Below are 19,046 nucleotides of genomic sequence, written 5' to 3'. Positions count from 1 at the left end.
CTCTTCCGCAGACTCCTCCTTCAGTCTCAAACTGTAAGAGGAAGAATAGTTAGCAGTGTGTGCGTTTCAGCATAACCTGTCCCCAAGTGTGCTTTCCTGACTGGAGCCCCCAACACACTCCCTCTTCGCTTGTGCATGACAATATTCATTCCCTTTGTAAAGAACTGTGGCATCACAGTTTTCATTTTAAGTTTGTAAAATATAGAAAATATATCTTAATTTGTTTTTCTTGTTTTTATTTATTTAGTGGGAAATGGACTTTGCTCCAATGCTAAAACTACAGCAGTTCTGTTTAGAAAGGATTCAATAACAGGATGTCTGCTGCAATTAAGCCAACAAAATTTTACAAACTGTACTTACCTGAGGTATGTATCATGTCATAAATCACTTAAGTACATAAATTGTATAAACTAAAATAGAAACCAAAATACGTAGGAATTGAGTGGCTTATCAAGATAAAACAACACAGATGTTCTTGGTGTCAAACGTTAGTAATACAGTGTTGGCTGATATCAGCTGTACTCCTGAGCAGCCAGGCCTATTGCGTCTGTCCAACAGTCATCAGGCCCAGCACTCGGCCTGTGACTACTGAACCGCACCGCACAACAGACGACATGCTAGTCCAGAGCTCAGACCTCCTCATTCTTTACCACAGTTTCCATACCCAGCTTCACCCTAATAATCTGCTATTTCATGTGTTTCCTTTACACTTGACAATAAATCTGAACTTGGACTTTGTCTGCAAATAGAAGACATACTTTTTTAAAAATACTCGGCACCATCTGTAACCCTCTAAATCTTTGACAACTTAGCATTGACCACTTTAAAGTCACCAAGTGGAGGTTTTAAAAACCCTTATAAACGTTCGCCCTGTAGATGTCTGAGCCCCTTTGGAAGCTCACGTGGGATGTGTCTGGCTGTTCCGCTCTTACCTTGTTCTCTTTTTTGCTTTACAGAGACAGCGTTCAAAACACATTATCTGCTCTGGTTCCTGCAACACTGATTGCAAAGATGGGCAACTCTGATTCTACTAATCTCACACAATGGCTTAATATTACAAGTAAGTTTTATTTTTAAACTGTTTGAGATTCTATTGCATGTACAGTATATATATTGATATTTAAGTACGCCGCATACTGTGAGCCAGTAGCTGAAGAATTCAATTCAGTGATATTTTATGGTCAGATGTAGATCTGTAAACCTATGTTGTAGGAACAGCATTAACTTTACATCTTTGGAAGCAGTGGGACTCTTCATCAGCGATGAAACCTGGGGGGTCATCCAGTGTTTTGGGTCTTTCAACATCAGTCGCCATCGTCAAAACCGATGAGCCTGTGTCCCAGTAGCACTTAAACTACCCAGCCATCTTAGAGGAATATTCTGGCACCACTAACACCCTCTTGATGGCCCTGCTGTGACTCTCCCCTGCCGCACCCACCAAACTGTAGGCTCTGCTGAGGGACCTGCCAGGATAGATCATATATTAATTTTACTCTTGAGATTGAAGGTCCGTTTAAAAGCCTTACCAATGTATTTCAGGTCTGCCATCAAATGTGACTGTTGCACCAGCTGATGATCTTCCTGGCAGCTGTTCCGCTGTCCCTTCTCACTTAAACATCCACATCTTTATTGCTGATACTGGTGCAGTGGAAGGAGCCATCCAACAAGAAATTATAAATGTGGAAACTGGGTAAATATACTGACTGGTAGTACTGCCTGCTGTGTTCTGAAGGCTGCTTATGGATGAAATTCTGATGGCTGAACACAAATGGGAATGTCATGCATACAACGTGATGGCTGGAATAAATGACATGAGACCCGTAGCAGTAGAGTGTTGTACCGTGTTAGCCATAGATTGATACAGGAGAAAGTGGGGTGAAATGACACCTTTTATTGGCTAACTAAATGCGAAACAAACTGTTTCAGTACACTAGTTCCCAGTTAGCTTAAGGCAGGACGTGACGGCTGGTGCACTTTCGGAAGTGCAAATCTGTAGTGTTGACGCACACGCCTGACATACGAGATAAATTTAGGCGATGAAAGAACAAAACCGATTCTCAGGTATTCTGTAGATGTGGGCTTGTGAAGTGTGATGGACCACAGCTGTATGAACTCGCTTCAGATTTAGGGGGCGGCAAGCGCACTGGGAAAACGTAGTTAGTAATTTTAGCTCTAATGATGTATATGACGTAGTTTAATGAGTTTTTCTCAGAGCTTGTAATAAAGCATCCAGATTCCAGCTCTGTCATCGTTGCAGTTTTAAGTTATGTGAGAATAAAGATAAGACTGTAACTATCATGGTAAGCGGTCACCATCAGGGTCATGGTTTATGCATTTGCGTAGTTCAAATTGATGATCTAATGCTTTGTCAGAAATACTTGTGTTACTGTGATATCTCTTCATTAAAATGAATCATTCTTCCACCAAACGATTTAGAAAAGTTCCTCACTTATGTTTAGCTGCGTTGTCCTTCATGATGCATGCTACTGCACAATTCATTTAATTTCCCAAAGAGCAGCTGTTCAGTCCAGAATATCCAAACTACAACATCCACAATCTAATGGAGTGAAAGCAGAGGTTTGTATTGAATGTGCGTTATCTTCTTATTCAGCAAATGAACCAGAAGAAGCCTTGGCCTTGCTGTGTATTCTGACTTGTTTTGCTCTGCCAAATGTTGAATAATAAAAGACAATTGTTCTCTCTGCAGTTTCACCCCTGTGCTGTGGCAGCTGCAATGTGGAGGTGCCAGTATAGCAACTTGTGTAAATGACACCATCCTCCAGACCTTTCCTGTGAGCAGCTCTGTAACGTTTATCAAGATAGATACCATCTCACTCTTCCCAAAGACCAGGTAGGCCTCAAAGTTCCTGACTGCTTTAAATGAGGATCTCATGGCTTGACAGGTGACTAATGATTGGTCAAAGGTCTGCCATACCATGACTACTCTCCATAGCATAAATGGAGTTTGTGTATTTAATGGGTAACAAAGGACACACATGACATATGAGGGAAGTAAAGAATCAGTCGTGATGCACATGATGACCTCTACTGTCTTCACTGTGCTTGCCCCAAAATGCTTCTCCTACCTGCCAATGTCCTACCAAATGTCTCTGCTCCCTTTGCTTGATTCTACATTCCTTCGTCTCTCATCCATTCTTCCCAAACTTGACACCAAATTCAACAGTTCAGAAAATGGCACTTGCAGCTCTTGACCTTAACTCTGCCACCAGTTAACCTTACATCTGCACCACACGCACACACACACAGCTGTATGAACACTCTTCAGTCAGCCCTTGAACTTTCCTGCCATGTTGAATTTCAGAAACGTTTTGAATAGGACAGACACAGTAAGGCCCCTCCATGAATGTGATAGCAGAGACACAGCAAGGCCCCATCCATAATGTGATAGCAGAGACACAGCAAGGCCCCTCCATAATGTGATAGCAGACACAGCAAGGCCCCTCCATAATGTGATAGCAGAGACACAGCAAGGCCCCTCCATGACTATGATAGCAGAGACACAGCAAGACCCCTCCATGACTATGATAGCAGACACAGCAAGGCCCCTCTATAATGTGATAGCAGAGACACAGCAAGGCCCCTCCATGACTATGATAGTAGAGACACAGTAAGGCCCCTCCATAATGTGATAGCAGAGACACAGCAAGGCCCCTCCATGACTATGATAGCAGACACAGCAAGGCCCCTCCATGACTATGATAGCAGACACAGCAAGGCCCCTCCATGACTATGATAGTAGAGACACAGTAAGGCCCCTCCATGACTATGATAGCAGACACAGCAAGGCCCCTCCATGACTATGATAGCAGACACAGCAAGGCCCCTCTATAATGTGATAGCAGAGACACAGCAAGGCCCCTCCATGACTATGATAGTAGAGACACAGTAAGGCCCCTCCATAATGTGATAGAGACACAGCAAGGCCCCTCCATGACTATGATAGTAGAGACAGTGAGGCCCCTCCATAATGTGATAGCAGACACAGCAAGGCCCCTCCATAATGTGATAGCAGAGACACAGTAAGGCCCCTCCATGACTATGATAGCAGAGACACAGCAAGGCCCCTCCATAATGTGATAGCAGACACAGCAAGGCCCCTCCATGACTATGATAGCAGACACAGCAAGGCCCCTCCATGACTGTGATAGCAGACACAGCAAGGCCCCTCCATGACTATGATAGCAGACACAGCAAGGCCCCTCTATAATGTGATAGCAGAGACACAGCAAGGCCCCTCCATGACTATGATAGTAGAGACACAGTAAGGCCCCTCCATGACTATGATAGCAGACACAGCAAGGCCCCTCTATAATGTGATAGCAGAGACACAGCAAGGCCCCTCCATGACTATGATAGTAGAGACACAGTAAGGCCCCTCCATAATGTGATAGCAGAGACACAGCAAGGCCCCTCCATGACTATGATAGTAGAGACACAGCAAGGCCCCTCCATAATGTGATAGCAGAGACACAGCAAGGCCCCTCCATGACTATGATAGTAGAGACACAGTAAGGCCCCTCCATAATGTGATAGCAGAGACACAGCAAGGCCCCTCCATGACTATGATAGCAGACACAGCAAGGCCCCTCCATAATGTGATAGCAGACACAGCAAGGCCCCTCCATGACTATGATAGCAGACACAGCAAGGCCCCTCCATGACTGTGATAGCAGACACAGCAAGGCCCCTCTATAATGTGATAGCAGAGACACAGCAAGGCCCCTCCATGACTATGATAGCAGACACAGCAAGGCCCCTCCATGACTATGATAGTAGACACAGCAAGGCCCCTCTATAATGTGATAGCAGAGACACAGCAAGGCCCCTCCATGACTATGATAGTAGACACAGCAAGGCCCCTCTATAATGTGATAGCAGAGACACAGCAAGGCCCCTCCATGACTATGATAGCAGACACAGCAAGGCCCCTCCATGACTATGATAGTAGACACAGCAAGGCCCCTCTATAATGTGATAGCAGAGACACAGCAAGGCCCCTCCATGACTATGATAGCAGACACAGCAAGGCCCATCCATGACTATGATAGCAGACACAGCAAGGCCCCTCCATGACTGTGATAGCAGACACAGCAAGGCCCCTCCATGACTATGATAGCAGACACAGCAAGGCCCCTCCATGACTATGATAGCAGACACAGCAAGGCCCCTCTATAATGTGATAGCAGAGACACAGCAAGGCCCCTCCATGACTATGATAGTAGAGACACAGTAAGGCCCCTCCATAATGTGATAGAGACACAGCAAGGCCCCTCCATGACTATGATAGCAGACACAGCAAGGCCCCTCCATGACTATGATAGCAGACACAGCAAGGCCCCTCCATGACTATGATAGCAGACACAGCAAGGCCCCTCTATAATGTGATAGCAGAGACACAGCAAGGCCCCTTTAAAGAGTTAAATCTTTGATTTGCTGGACTTTCACAATCCTATTGAGCCGTCACTGTCATAAGCTTTTCCAGATCTTCAGCACCTTCATCTTCCTGGCTTACCAAATAATAATAATAATAATAATAATAATTCATTACATTTAATGTTTAAATCACCTTTACTGAACCCAGAGTTGTTGTGCCTGCTCTCATTTTTTATTCTATTAACTAAAGAGCAAAATAAACAAATATCTTTCTGCCTGGATTTAATGTCTTCCTTTTTGATTGTGTACAGGTTTCAGATAAATTACACAGCGTATGACTGTGAACGAAATAACGTGTGCTGGCCCCAGCTCGCTTACCCTTTGACCAGATTTTACACCGGTGAGTAGATTGTCAAGTGAAGGTAAGCAGTACAAGCCTGAGGGCGGCTGAGGCCCATTCTGCCAGTAATGTCCTCCTCCTCCTCAGCTGCTAGATGAATGATTTCTGTGAACTCTGAACAGAAGGGTCCACTGTAACGCCTGTACTTGTATTCAGGGCATGTGACTAGGAAGTATTACATTTGGATCGCTTTAATGTAATTTGTCGTAGGGAGTACCAAACTATCGATGCCTTTCTTAAAACTGACAAGTTTCTTTCTATTTTATTTCTCTCCTCACCAGGTGAGTCATACTCCATGTCATTGGCTAAAGGTATGATCCTGACGTTTTTCTTCATTGCGGCTGCTGTTCTGGGCAGCCCATGGTGTAAGATTCGCCAGGCCTGGAATAACTCGACATTCTGAATTCATCATTTGGACTTTCATGTCATTTATATTTCCAACTTCCTGATGATGTTGGAAAAAAGTATTACTGCAGAAAAAAGGGTTGTATATATTTGAATTTTTGGTAGTGTATATAATGTTTGCCTTAATATAAAGATTCTATTAATTGGAATTATTCTATTTTTATAATGTTAAACACTGCTCCTTGACAAAATTGTCATTAATTTGATAAATAAAAACGCTTACACTTTTTACACAAGTCAGATTTTCTCTTTCATATTCCCTCACCTGTGTGTATGCGTGAGACTCGCATAAAACTTTGGGACTGCTTTCTGAAGTCGGCCTTGACTTACGAGAGTCCAGGTGCACCCTTTCCCAGCAATTTAAAGACCCCCCTGGTTCTCTTTGGGATGCTGCTGCTGTTGCACAAATGTCACTTGGAGATGCTGGGGTTGGAGTGCAAAGTGCAGCCATCTTGGCCAGCTGAGCTAAACGAGTGGCGGATCAGGAGGCTGACTGTGAGGGTGTTGTCTTCTCACAGGGAGATCTGTCCGTTCTGTTTTATTTTGTATCATAGAATGCAATGCGGGGCGGCACGGTGGCACAGTGGGTAGCGCTGCTGCCTCGCAGTAAGGAGACCTGGGTTCACTTCCCGGGTCCTCCCTGTGTGGAGTTTGAATGTTCTTCCTGTGTCTGTGTGGGTTTTCTCCCACAGTCCAAAGACATGCAGGTTAGGTGATCCTAAATTGTCTCTGGTGTGTGTGTGCCCTGCCAGGGGTTTGTTTCCTGCCTTGTGCCCTGTGCTGGCTGGGATTGGCTCCAGCTGACCCCTGTGACCCTGCAGTTAGGATATAGCAGGTTGGATAATGGATGGATGGGCAATGCAACCCAGTGGGAGAACTGGAGAAATGCAGCTGGAGTGTCATGTGACACGAGTGAAGGCGGTATGAATCAGTTAAATAGGGGAATGAAAGGAAACTGGAGGCCACAGAAATGAGGATGCGTGTGAAATAACAACGCTTGATAAGATCAGGAATGAAAGAATCAGAGGTGGGGGAATCTCTAAGAAAAGAAGGCTAAAGTGGTGCAGACATGTCAGGAGAAAAGCAGGGAATGCTGTGGGGAGGATTCTGGCACAGGCTGTGGAGTAATACCAGCCATGGTGAGATTTCTTGTGCTAAAACAGGGGTGAGCAGTGATGGTCCTGGAGGGCCGCAGGTTTTTGTTTCCACCTAGGTGCTTAATTAGCAAACATTCCTTGCTGATAACAGGTCTTATTTAATATTATGATTTGTTAATGTTTTAACTCTGCAATGTTAATTTGTCCAATTGTTGAAAAAGTCGCGGAAGGCCCAAGGTGAACAGATGGGAGTTAACACAGGCTCACTTCTGAGGTTCATAAAAGATTAACATGAACAAATGACCTGCATTGGAAATCTGATTGATTAGGAGGAGGAGGCGGTTGTGAGAACATAAAGCTGCACCCACCACACAATGAACCAACCAGATTGGGACTCCGAGTGCAGCCGTGCAATGGGTGATATCTCCGCACCACACCGGAACAGTGTGAGGTTTTGTTACAGTGGCTGGAGTGCCAATCCTACCTCGAACCCTCAAGTTTTCCCTGTAAGTTGTAGGACTCGATGCTGATTCACATCATACCCAGTATGAAGCAATTGCAGGTTAAGGGCCTCGCTCAAGAGCCCCATGGAGTAGAGTCACTTCTGGCGCTCACTAGATCAATGATACTAGCTGTCACTTCCTTAAACCTGACAGTCAAAATAGTACTGACAGTTATACTGTATATACATACTTGTATATTTGTATCATAGAACTATGAACTATATTACAGACACTGTAGATAGACAGCACCTTATTTGCCCCTTTGTAGAAATTTATGAGTTAAGTATGGAATGACAACCCACTTTTAATTATCTGGACCCCCGGTGACTCGCTGTGTTCCACGTGACTCGTCATTTGCGTAATAGTTTTTGACTTTCTGTCATTTCAGATCTGAAGGTGTCTGTGTGTAATCATTTCTTTTTTCTAAGATCTGATTAACGGCAAGTATTTGAATAAACAACACAAATACTTTGCAAACAACGTCAGAAAATTAAACAAATACGTTATTTTAAAGAAAATGTTTTAATCGTTTGATACTTCATAGACAAACACGACCATTTAGCTAAACGCCAATAGGGACTCTGCTCTGTTGGGACCTTGAGCCAGGCCCTTAACCTGCAATTGCTGAGCACTTTGAGTAGTAAGAAGAGCGCTATACAAATGCAAAGAATTATTAATATTAAACGCAAAATTTAAATGCATTCATTGAATTACTTCACTGTCGACACAGTTATTCTTTGAGTTAAAATTGTTCCGAAACCTTTAGTTCGGCAGTAATTGCTGCAGCTCGTTACCTACGTAAACTGTAGCTCTGCGGAACTAAAATAAAAACACGAAATGCCGTTTCAGTCTTCAGCTGCCCCAAACTGGACTGTGCCGGCCGGCGCCTTACGCTGTAAAATATCAATCGAGCCTGTGGCGTACCAGTAATTAGATTGACAATTCATTGGGCAATCCTCACGTTGAATGTTTTTGTCCCGCCCACTTACTTTTTTTATTGGTTAAAACTATGGCGCCCGGGCTACGCCTTCCTGTCCACGCGTTATGCAGCCAATCAGCTGCAGACGATCTCCACGCCGCTCCGCCGACTTGCCGATCCACTTCGCGGGTTGTGCTAGTTCGGTCTGACAGACTTCACTTCCTGGATACCTACGAGACCCGACTGCGTGACTCCGTGACGTGGAAGTGGGAAGCGCTTCTGCGCAGACAGCCCGGGAGACGGACGGTGAAGTGGCTGCATATAATATCCGTGGAAAAGGTCTGAGAGAAGTGTGGAACAGCTCCCGTTTTACTCGCTTTTCTTGTGTTTTTTTTATTAACGTTCCCGGTGTACCAAAGCGCCGCTTGACGTTCGCGCCCGAGCACCTTTCAACCGGATTGGAGATCCGCATGTTCATCTTTTATTAGTCCTACCCTTTGGACACTTGGATTATGGTCGTCCTGTCTTATGTGAATGGTTGAAAGAGTCGCCCGGAGGTCCTCGTCTCAAGATGGGCTCCGTCTTTCGGAGTGAAGAGATGTGCCTGGCGCAGCTGTTCTTACAGTCCGGTTCGGCGTACGACTGCATCAGCGAGCTGGGCGAGCTCGGCCTGGTGGAGTTCCGAGATGTAAGTACTGGGAGGAAGGCGCAGGTCGGGGGCACCCGTTGATCCGAGTGTTGGCACGCAGCAAAGCGGATACTTTGGGAATGGGGCAATGCAGCAGAGTTGCTGAAATTCATCTGATGGCGCACGAGTGGTGCTTGCTGCAGTATGCATAGAAATGGTCTGGTGCAGCACCAGTAGTCCTCGGCTTGATGCTTGTGTAGTTTTTGGAATATGCCGTAGGCTAGCAAGCAGGCAGAGACCACTAACACCTGGAGGGAATGCCAAGCCATCTTAGTAGCGCAGCACACTCAATAATAATAATAGTAATAATTCATTACACAAGGCCATCAGATCAAATTTTATTTGTCACACATAGGTCAATTTGAATTAATTAGAAGAATATAAAAAGATAACATGAGCATGGGAAAGGCGCTATATAATTACAATTTATTATTATTATTAACTCTGTATATATCAAAGGTTAAAGACGCAACATTTCAGCTGTATATCCTTTATCAGTTGTGCAACTGAAAAAGAGTGGGAGGGCAAGTAAGGAACAAAGTCAGGGTAGATATGAGCTGCCATTAGAAAAGGTAAGGGTTAGATTTAAAAATCAGTCAGACATTAAGACCTGCAGAAATGTGTGGTCCCAGGCTGAGAATGATGTTCTGGTTTCCTTTGAAAAGTGTCTTTGGAGTCCTGTGAACAAACATAAATGGAAAATTATTGTGGCTGTGATCAAAAGATGTGAAGTCTTTTTGTAAGGTCTTTTAAGTTTCACTGCTGTAGTTGGATGGACACGTTCTACAAGAAATGCAGTGAGTAAGATTCTTAGAATGGCAGGAGGTTCGTTGTTTATAAGATTGAATTTACCGGAGGGACCAGATACAAGGGTCCTGTTGGTGACATGCTTTCAATATGTTACAGCTCAAAGTGACTGGTGGGAAATATGGCTGTCCTCTGTGAAGTGAGCTGCAGACGATATGTTTGTGTCAGTTAGGTGGTCGACAGAAGGAGGTCAAGGGAGGGTTAGAAAAATAGGCTGTGGTGGGACATTTTATCTGCAAAATGGGGAAGGGTCATTCCATGTCAAATCAACCAATGTCCCACGCACTACGGACTCCAAAAAGTCTGGAAAAATGACCAGGTGTACTCATGTTGGTCACGAGACACCCTGCAAAATTTGTTTGATGTAAGACTAGGATGTTGTACCGTGTTAGCCATTATGAATGTAGAGAAAAGCCAAGCAAAATGACACCTTTTATTGGCTAACTAAAAAGATTACAATATGCAAGCTTTCGAGGCAGCTCAGGCCCCTTCTTCAGGCAATGATGTAAGATGAATACTTTCAAAGATACGGCCAGTTTACCGAGGGGATGGTGGTGTCGATTTTATCCGGCCTCATTTTTTCATCAAATTTCACAAGTCTGGAGCTCAAGACCTGAACAACCAAGCCAGCTCAGATGTTGCACGCTGGTCCAGTCATTGGTGTATTGTGTGACAAATTCAAATATTTGGTCCTGATGACCCTGCATGGTCAAAGCAGCCCCTTGAAATTGACCAATATTTAATTTGAGTTTTTTAGGATAGCAATGTTTAGGCCTCAGAAACACAGATTTGTGACTCATACAGACTTTTGATTGTGTTTTGTCCTTATTCAGATAACTCTGTAGGAGGAGGAGGTTAGGAGCACACGCTGATACAGCGCATTGACACACCCACCACATGACACCCCAGGTTAGGACCTGAGTGCAGCCATGCAATGGGTGACACCTCAACACCACACTCATTCAGATGGAGTGGAACCAGTTTGAGGTTTTTTTTATGGTGGCTGGAGTGCCAATTCTGCCACCACTCTTATCAGGGGTGCGAACAGCAAACCTCTCAAATCCAAAAAATAATTTTGGATTTCATTTTCAGAGTACCCTAATGGCATGTGGGAATGTGCAGATCATTTTTTATTCTACATTGTCCCTTCTTTCTCAAAAACACAAAGCTTACTTTTCGTAGGCAAATCGTTCATGTTTATCATCCATCCTAAACATTGGCTGAATGTGCCAGGTGTCAATAATGGTAATCATTGAGTTTTCAATCAGTAAGTTATCAAAAATGTCAAACTGTCATTCATATCGAATGTTGGTGTCCTGTGTCATGTTGCTGAACAGAGAATGCAATTCTTTCTCCATGGCCATAAAGAGTAGAATACCACTGTGAGCCCCCTACAGAAGCCAGCCGGGTGTCTGGTGATGACAGTCAGTTGTCTGTCCGAATGTTCAGCACTGAAGCAGCAGCTGAGCTCCTCACCATCACACTCCTCATGGATCAGACGTGTCCCTCGTATTAGACCAGCGTCCTGTTGGGTGCATTTCCGATGACAAGTGTTGGATTGGTGTGATTCGTGACATCGAATATCCTGATATGTTTCATGCGTCCAAACTGTCCTGCACGGTCTTTCCATTGGCCACCTAGAGACATTCCAGTGTGTCACTACACTTCTTGGAGCAACTCAGCACGAGGCTAAAGTCCATCTTGATCTCAAAGACAAAGATGGCCTACACTCTGCACTTCGATTGAAACAGAAGTTAAATCATATTATGTGAATTTCCCCTTGGGATTAATAAAGTATCTATCTATCTATCTATCTATCTATCTATCTATCTATCTATCTATCTATCTATCTATCTATCTATCTATCTATCTATCTATCTATCTATCTAACTAACTAACTAACTAACTAACTAACTAACTAACTAACTAACTAACTAACTAACTAACTAACTAACTAACTAAATGAGTCCCATTGCTGCCGCCGCAATACCAGGATGTTAACGTTTCAGTATAACTAGTGTTGTATTTAATGACACGTCAAGCAGCTGTTGGTTGTGTTTTATATTTCATGTCCCTTCTTTTTTCCATTATTCCTATACCCACGTCATTGATGAAGAACTTGGTGATTATCATTACTGACAAATGGTGACTTTAACCCATGTTTACAATGGAAAATTAAAATGAAAGATTCACATAAGAAAAATAACACTTGTTTTTTGAGAACGAGGGGACCGTGTAGGATACAGAAAAAATAATTTTAAAAATGTCTGGACATTCCCAGAGTGCCTTAAGCTGGCCTTGAAAATTAGACCCAAAATGATTTTTTCCCCATTTGAGAGGTCTGCTGGTCAAACTCTGATGCAGATTCTTGTTGCTTAGAACTTTTTGAAAAGCCCCGTGTAGGTACCCAAACATGGAAACGATTTCAGCAAGCTGTATCAGTTAGAAGTCTGCTTTCTGAAAGCCTAAACGCAGCAAAGCCAAAGACGCAAAAGGTTATTTTTCTTTTCCTATTTTTTAAAGTCTGCTCTTGCCAAGCAGTGTCATCTGGACCAGAAATTTTGATTTTGTTACGTGCTTTACCTATAAAGATAACAGAATGCAAAATTTGAGCCTGCTAGGTGGTTTAGTTCTTGAGATATGGTCTTGTTTGACACCCCTCTCCCCTCACGAAATTGATCTTGTACAGGGTCTCTCCTGGATTATGTGGGTACACCTGGTATTTTTTTCTGAATATTTTGAGACCAAAGTGTGTCGGATTTCTAGAAAATTGGTTCTTTGATGACCTGTGGGAGAGACAGATGCTCCAGGCTTAATGGAGGGCCCTGTCCACAATATGAGAAGGCTATAAATATCATATGTACCATCAAGTCAAGTTGGGGAGCATGCACTGGTATAGTGCTTTGCTGCACCCACTACACGACAAAACCGCTCGGGATCCCGGTTTGCAACCCCCCAGGCAGAGACGCGGTCCAGTCTCACCCTCTGGAAATGACTGTCTATCTGCTGCAGCCAGGTGCTATGTGGGTGACCCCTTGGCCTGGTCCAGCCATTCAGGTCCACAACAATTAGGATCTTACAAGCTGAATCATCTTTGGGGAAATGCATCACATGGCTGTAGTGCCGTAACTGACGCTCCCTCACAATGCAGGTCATGTGCCTCATTCGGGACTCCATGAGCAACACAAAGTCAAACCAACGGTACCCAAGGATTTTCCAGAGAAACACAGTAGTGAAGGAGTCCAGTCTTCGTCTCAGGCCACTGGATAACGTCCATGTCTCGCAAGCATATAACAATAATTGCTATATATAATATATATATGTACAATGACAGCATTATATTAATGTTATAAATGATGCAAGAAGTAGGAGAGTTAGCACTAGGGCATCAGCTAGCTCTAGGCACTGTCCTTGTTTAGGATGTGGAAGTGCCTCCTCGGCCTCTCTACAGTGGTCTTCAGGCAGCGGTACTGTTTCCCTGATCGTGATGTTGTTGTTATTGGAGGAGGAGGAGGAGATGTTTTCATGGCCAGATGCCTTCTTTATTTGCCTTTTAACAAGAGAGCTGCTCACCGTATTCCAGCCCCATGTCACACAGATGGGGTTGTGAATGCTGTTTTATGTTAATGACGTAACACTGCATATAACTGGGATCACTAAAGAACAATCTGCCAGTCTGACTAAAGGTCCTGTGCTACCCTTACATGCCACGGAAGTGAACTTGTGTAGGCCTGACAAAGGGGGTCTTTAGAATGTCTGCGTTTTTTTATTTATTTTTTTTTATTTATATTGTGATATTTTAGACCACAAAGCTTGTTAGGTTCTGCTCGGGCCTTTGCACACCAAGGGCTGAGGCACATGGCATTTTCCCCTCAAGTTCTTTTAATCTCCTGTGATGCCGGCGTGACCAGGTCCTCGTGACCGAGATCAGATGTGCACCAGGGCACAACGTCACATGGTTAGCTAGACAAAGCCAGCAGAGTCAGGTCAGGGGCCAATTTGCAAAGAATTTGTGTAGGCTGCAGGCAGGCCCTGCATCAGGGTGGGCCCTCAGTATTTTGTTTGGATTTCCTGCATATGTTTTATGTGAAGTGTGTTATTTTACACTAGTAACGGCACACTTCACGAATACACTTGACTTGTAGTTTTCAGACTCTTTCTCTGTACGTTTATCATTCGTTTGCTCAGAGGTTGCTGCACTTGCTGCTTCCTGAGCAGCTCTTCTTTTCTCCACTCTAGCAGCCTGCTTCTTATCTTTCATCAGTATCATTTTGCACTAAAACTGATTAAGTCAGTGTTAGTATTGCAATTACTTAGTATGTTTTCGTTAATTTCTCATTTAAGCTGGCACTTAAGTCTTCAATCTGCCTCAAGAATGATTTAAGATATGAAGAGGTAGGGGAAGTGGCGGCAAAGGTGGTAGAGATGAGAACGGCGCCCGTAAGCATGCGCCAAATGGCCACTGCTGAGAACTGATTGTACGATAAAATAAAAATACAAAGAGGAATAACATTGGAGGTCAATCATCACCCCGAAAGTGGATAGTAAATGTCACATAGTATATGTGTACCAAATTTCAGGTCAATAGTTCAAACGGTTTGCTAGCTACAGGTGATTTAAAATCCTGGACAGGATTTATACAAGTCATGGGTGTGCTGGAGCCGGTTATCCCTAGATGGGCCGCTGGACTGTGTGTCCAGCAGGGATTGCAAAGCTCCATTGGAATATGTTCTTTTTGAAATGCAACTCATACCTCAAACCTGTACATACACTCATGGCGGAAGTATTAACGGAAGAGAAAGGATATATCTAATATGCTTTGAAATGCAGCTTCACTCCAGTTATATATTTTAGTATAATCATACATAGAAATACAGCCAAAGAGAAGCCATTGGAACAGTGCGGTCCTTGTTCACTTCTTCAATAGGGGTCACTGAGCAGAGGCCTGGTGGAGTTGATGTGACAAAGGAAGGCAGGCTCTATTGTTGGCATGGAGCTGGACAGTTTGACATCTGTGGCAGAGCGACGGGCGCTGAGCAGGCTCCTGTCAATCATGGAGAATCCACTGAACAGGATCATCTCCAGACAGGGGAGCAGCTTCAGCGACAGACTGCTGTCACCGTCCTGCTCTACTGACAGACTGAGGAGATCATTCCTCCCCCAAACTATGCGACTCTTCAGTTCCACTCGGGGGGATTGGGGGGGGAGGGGTATACATTAACATTATACAACGTTATTGTCTGTCTGTATACCTGCATTGTTATCACTGTTTAATTTAATATTGTTTTTATGTATCAGTATGCTGCTGCTGGAGTATGGGAATTTCCCCTTGGGATTAATAAAGTATCTATCTATCTATCTATCTATCTATCTATCTATCTATCTATCTCTCTCTCTCTCTCTCTCTCTCTCTCTCTCTCTCTCTCTCTCTCTCTCTCTCTCTCTCTCTCTCTCTCTCTCTCTCTCTCTCTTCGCCAACGGGACTTCTGTAATCGGGGCATCCTGGCATGCCACACGTTTCAGCATAGTCAATAAGCTTTGTGTGACCAATACCACGTACTGATCACTACCAGCTGAGCTACTGGTGTTTGCTTTGTATGGATTTGGCTCTCTAAGACCTCAATATAGCAGAGCCTTTCATTATCAGCGAACAGCACATCTGCTCTAATCACTTAAGTTCCCAGCCTGGGATCTCGTTCTAAAAGCTCACGCCATCAGTATACACTAGGGTTCAACTTTAAGACTAGGCACCCTTACACTATTTTAAGATTAGGGACCCTGGTGTACCTGGCCTTACCCCCACAAACCTTAAGTTCAGGGTTTGTAGTAGGGGCTTTTGGTGTCCACTTTTTGAACAAGACCCCCCAGCCTGAAGGATTTGTCCTTGCTTCAGCTAAATTAAACAGAATTAGGTTTACAAGTTACAGTATCAAAGAGTTATTTGTCAACTCTGGTTACAATCCACCGCATGGTGCAACTGCATTCACTCCACATAAAGTTAGCATCAAGACAGGCACACAGACACGAGGAGAGCATGTTCAGAGCAGACGGTGACTGAGCCAGGTGTTTTTTTTTGTTTTTTTTAATTTAATACCTGTGAGGCACGAGATTCAGTACCGGAGTTTGTTCTGTGATCCCACCGCACAGGTTGGTCTCAATAGGTGCTTTCCCACTGCAGAAAGGTCCATGTACTTTTTGTTATTTGAAATTTCATTTTAGAAGCAAAAACGAAAATGAAAGGAATTTTCAGATTTTGATTTTTGATTAGAGAATAAAATGAGGGAAAATAAAGTATTTTTTAATTCTATGGTAACAAATAGCAGTCATAAACTTAAAATTACACATACATTTCTGGATTTATTTGTGATTCAAATAACGAAAGTGTAATAGCTCAAAAACAACAAAACAGACGCATTTTCGTTGTCTGAAACCGGAGGTGGTACTTGTTCTTCTGCGTGATTTTTGACAACACGTGTGAACAGTCCTCCTCACAACACATTGACCGATGGCCTTGAAGTCACACTGCATGGCATCACCAGAGGATGGACCATTACGTTGTTTTTCGGAACAGTAAAAGAGTGACACTCCGGGACGAGGACATGACTGCAGAAAAACTGAGTCACATCTTTCAGGTAAAAATACAAGCTTTGCAAACTTTGCTTCATTGATGTAGTAGTTCTTTTATGAACGTTAATGTTGTTACTTACTGTGAAACAGCTAACATGTGTGATTTCATTTACTAACACTAAGTCTGGCAATTTGTATAGTGCTAGCATTTTGAATGTGTGTAAATGTGTGAATGGTTGCTCATTGACAAATGTAACACATGTTAAGAAAACTTTCTGTAAGTTACGTTGCTCTCCTAACATGTGTTACACTTGTGCGCACTGTTAATACTCGAAACTTTTATTAGCTATTGTAGCCAGTAAAAGTCACTGAGCAACCATTCAAAATGCTAGCACTATACAAATACAAAAGGGAAGTGTGACTTAATAAGGACGGCCAAATCAGAGTCCAATTAGAGTCTGCGTCTTTTCCGCATCCAAATTGCTGTGCCAAGCTGGTGTTTTCAGAAGCATATGGCTCTGAAGAGCATTTTTGAAAGTTTCTGTTTTCAGAGGTTAAAAACGCCATGGTGGTGTGGACGAAAGTCACAAATGGAGACTAGTGAATGCATTTTAAAATGAAGATGTAGTAGTGTGGATGTAGCCTGAGGTACCGTCCGAAGGCTGCTGGTCCATCTTCTTCTTCAGGTTTGCTCAGTGAGTCCACTCTCAGCCCAGTATAAAATGTCTGGTGACATGTCAACTCTGAGTGTGCTTGTGCCTGGGGGACTGGCAGGGACAGGAGCCACATACAGGATTAGATAGACAGATAAAACTTAATTTGTCCCCAGGAGGAAAGTTTGTTTCCTTCCTTGTGTTGTGTGTACCCTGAAGAGGCACTACCTCTCTGTTAGCCTGAGCTGGATAAGCAGGTTAGGTGACAGAGACATTTCACTAAATTATATCTTCATTTTTTCCTCTTTAGAAACAAAATCTAAATAAAAAAAGGTGGCCACCGTCTAGGATGTAGGCTAAAGAAATTCTGATTGCAGATTAAAAAAAAAATTCCAAGGTATATGTAGTTTTAAATGTTAGGACCAGTCCAGTTTTCATTTGTTACCATGCCTTGTAAAATCCTGCTTGACTCCTGCATGTCAGGTAAGTTTATCTGGTTTTATTCAAGCAATGTGGACATACAAGGTGGCTTCACACGTTTTATTTGTGTCACAAATATCTAAATAAGGCTGCATGTCTATAAGAGGCTGGTCAAGTAACTCGCTGCATTAAGAAGGCAGTGATGGTCTGGGGAGTGCGGTGGGAACCAGCTGCTGGTGGTTTGTTCATGTTGGAGTGTTTCAACACTTCTTGTGTTTCTTTTCCAGCTCAATCCCAATGTAACATCTTTTCAACGGAAGTATGTTGGGGAAATAAAAAAATGTGAAGAAATGGAACGCATCTTGGGTGAGGCCTGCTGATTTATTTTTTTATTTCTTACAAAATAACTAGCTTAAATGACACTCACCAATACCATTTTATTATTATTATTATTATTAGATTAGATTAGATAAACATTATCAATCCTTTGCAGAAATTATTGCTACCAATTTATCTAGTGATTGAGTTTGCACATTTTGTTGGATGTATTCCCAACCTGAACATCATGTTTAGATTTTGTTCAGTAATGCCAACTTGTGTATTCTGGGGTGGCATCAATTCAGCAACAAAACCAAATAAAGAGAGTAGTCCGCTGGCAAGTGCCAGGAGTGCAAGTGTGCAACGCTTGAATGGCTCAGTAAAAGAGTACGGACCTGGATGGATCTACAGATGGATGAAACCCACCACATGAGTCACCTTTATGAATGTGACGATGTGTTTTGTGGTCTTGGTTGCTTTATGTAGTGAAGTACAAGGTTATAAAAATAAAAACTGAGTCAGTGGTTAAAGTAACAGGAAAATGGTGTTATAAATATGAAATAATATATAGCCAGGAGAGTTAACTGACTTTTAATGGACTTAACTTAATTTACATTTACATCAGAACAGATGTTGTTGAAAGTGTGAGCAACTTAAAATTTATTGACGTGACTGTCACTGATGAACTGAAGTGGGCACAACACATTTTGGCTCTGGGAAGGAAGGCACAGCAGAGACTCAGCTTACTCAGATGTCTAAGAGAAGCTTCTATCTATCTATCTATCTATCTATCTATCTATCTATCTATCTATCTATCTATCTATCTATCTATCTATCTATCTATCTATCTATCTATCTATCTATCTATCTATCTA

At 43.1% G+C, this 19,046-nt stretch overlaps 2 protein-coding genes across 2 annotated transcripts in view; both read left to right on the top strand.

The window, feature by feature from the left end:
• The window catches only part of tctn2 (tectonic family member 2), a 30,176-nt gene extending 23,762 nt beyond the window's left edge, over positions 1-6,414 (top strand). Inside the window, exons 13-18 of the mRNA XM_028825223.2 lie at positions 248-365; positions 957-1,060; positions 1,540-1,690; positions 2,708-2,851; positions 5,706-5,794; positions 6,076-6,414. Of these exons, the coding sequence (XP_028681056.1) occupies positions 248-365; positions 957-1,060; positions 1,540-1,690; positions 2,708-2,851; positions 5,706-5,794; positions 6,076-6,197 (728 nt within the window). The 3' untranslated portion in view covers positions 6,198-6,414. The remainder of the gene's footprint in view (positions 1-247; positions 366-956; positions 1,061-1,539; positions 1,691-2,707; positions 2,852-5,705; positions 5,795-6,075) is intronic.
• Positions 6,415-8,937: 2,523 nt separating this feature from the next.
• Positions 8,938-19,046, top strand: part of LOC114669096 (V-type proton ATPase 116 kDa subunit a 2-like) — a 36,724-nt gene continuing 26,615 nt past the window's right edge. Inside the window, exons 1-2 of the mRNA XM_028825222.2 lie at positions 8,938-9,406; positions 18,141-18,219. Coding sequence (XP_028681055.1) covers positions 9,290-9,406; positions 18,141-18,219 — 196 coding nt within the window. The 5' untranslated portion in view covers positions 8,938-9,289. The remainder of the gene's footprint in view (positions 9,407-18,140; positions 18,220-19,046) is intronic.

This window comes from Erpetoichthys calabaricus, chromosome 18, assembly GCF_900747795.2.
Source record: "Erpetoichthys calabaricus chromosome 18, fErpCal1.3, whole genome shotgun sequence".
NCBI lineage: Eukaryota > Metazoa > Chordata > Cladistia > Polypteriformes > Polypteridae > Erpetoichthys > Erpetoichthys calabaricus.
Note: the sequence above shows the minus strand (reverse complement) of the source record. Positions and strands in the feature narration are given on the sequence as shown.